The 1,782-nt window shown below is 61.7% G+C and overlaps 1 protein-coding gene across 1 annotated transcript in view; it reads left to right on the forward strand.

Annotated features, from left to right (window-relative positions):
- CLCN2 (chloride channel, voltage-sensitive 2) overlaps positions 1 to 1,782 on the forward strand; it is a 7,449-nt gene that overhangs the window by 5,358 nt on the left and 309 nt on the right. Inside the window, exons 17-23 of the mRNA XM_010000135.1 lie at positions 4 to 79; positions 149 to 222; positions 507 to 557; positions 1,102 to 1,140; positions 1,313 to 1,417; positions 1,500 to 1,586; positions 1,675 to 1,756. Of these exons, the coding sequence (XP_009998437.1) occupies positions 4 to 79; positions 149 to 222; positions 507 to 557; positions 1,102 to 1,140; positions 1,313 to 1,417; positions 1,500 to 1,586; positions 1,675 to 1,756 (514 nt within the window). The remainder of the gene's footprint in view (positions 1 to 3; positions 80 to 148; positions 223 to 506; positions 558 to 1,101; positions 1,141 to 1,312; positions 1,418 to 1,499; positions 1,587 to 1,674; positions 1,757 to 1,782) is intronic.

The raw sequence follows: 1,782 nt of genomic DNA on the forward strand, positions 1-1,782 counted from the left end.
CCGAGCCGCGCTGCATCCCGCAAGCCCCTGAAGCCGGCGCTGAAGCGGGTGCCCAGCGGCACAGTCGAGACGCCCCCAGGTGAGTCTGCACCCACACACCCCCTGGCCCTCCCTGCAGCCTCCTGCTGACCCCCCTCCCTGCCTGCAGCCGGCACCACTGACCACTCCGGCATTGCCCTCAAGAGCCTCTTCTGTGCCAACACCGCTGCAGAGCCCACCGAGGTGAGCCACGGCCCTGCCAGCCCTGCCCAGCCCTGTTTGACCCTGCCTGGCCCTTTCTACCCACTCTTATCCTCTCCCATCAATCCTGTTCCTTCTCACCCCTTCCCACCCTTTCCCAGTCCTGCCTATCCTTGCCTGTTCCTTCTTATCCCTGCCATTCCCTGCCTATCCTTTCTTATCCCTGCCTGTCCTATCCCTTTCCTGCCCATCCCTGCCCATCCCCGCCCATCCCTGCCTGTCCCTACCCATGCCCTAATGCCATTGTCTCTCCCACCTGGTGCCAGGCCCAGGGCACGGCCTATCGCAAGGCCAAACACGTCCGCATTTCCATCACGGTAAGCTGCAGCCAATCACAGGCTGAGCACGTCTTCTCTCAGCCAGTTGGAGCCTAGCATGGATTCTCTGAACCAATCAGGGGTCTAGCAAGATTCTGCTTGGCCAATCATGTTTGGCCTGTGTCTGTGCAGCCAATCTCGGACTGTCCCAATTCAGCTCAGCCAATCAGTGTGTGAGTCCTCCCAATCCAAAACCTTCCAGAAGAATCATAGTGTGACTCCAAGCCTCTAGGCCAATCACAGCCATGGAATCTGCCCCACTTTGCTCCGCCAATCATGGCACAGCCTGCATTCTCTCAACCAATCACAAGCCTGGATTGTCCCACCTTGACCAATCATGATGTGACCTATGTCCTCTCAACCAATCATGTTACCTGCACCTGCTGCCTGCACCCTGCCCAATCACTGCTCCCTGCAGCCTCACATGCCCTGCCTGTCCTCTGCCCGCTCCCTGCCCATGCTTGCCCACATGCTTCCTGCAGCCAGTGTCGGGGTGTGCTGCCCGCTGCTGGCCTGGCAGGTGCTCATGCTCCCTCTTTCACAGGAGGAGATGGATCTGGGTGACAGGATGACCCCGGCGGAGGTGAGGAATGGGAAGGAGTGGGCAAATCCCTCCTGCCCTTTGGGAGCCAGGAGATCCCAATGGGCTGATGGGGAGGGAGGGCAATGGAGTGTGGCAGACCTTCACTGGCACCCTTGGGGAGGGGCTTTGCCCACTCCCCCTACCCCATGGTCATTCCCACTCCCCCTGCTAGATCTTGGACTGGGAGGAACAGCAGCTGGACCAGCTAGTGGACTTCAGCAGTGCCAAGATCGACCCCGCACCCTTCCAGCTGGTGGAGCACACATCCCTGCATAAGGTGTGCCTGTAACCTCCCCCTCCCTGACCCGAACTCCCCCAGGCCATCCCCAGACCCTCAGCTAACCCCCCTTTTCCTGCAGACCCACACCATCTTCTCGCTGCTGGGGCTGGACCATGCGTACGTCACCAGCATCGGGCGCCTGGTGGGCATGGTGTCCCTCAAGGAGGTGAGAGGGGCTGAGGGCTGGTGGGGTGGATGACATGGGTCGGGGGGGCACCCAGAGCCTTCCACCCATGGTTTTGGGGTGCCCACAGCTGCGCAAGGCCATCGAGGGCTCACTGACGGGCAAGGGGGTGAAGGTGCGCCCGCCGCTCGCCAGCTTCCGCGACAGCCAGGGCAGGGCCAGCGGACCCGCCACCACC

This window comes from Chaetura pelagica, unplaced genomic scaffold (genome assembly GCF_000747805.2).
Source record: "Chaetura pelagica isolate M959 unplaced genomic scaffold, ChaPel_1.0 scaffold20, whole genome shotgun sequence".
Taxonomy (NCBI): domain Eukaryota; kingdom Metazoa; phylum Chordata; class Aves; order Apodiformes; family Apodidae; genus Chaetura; species Chaetura pelagica.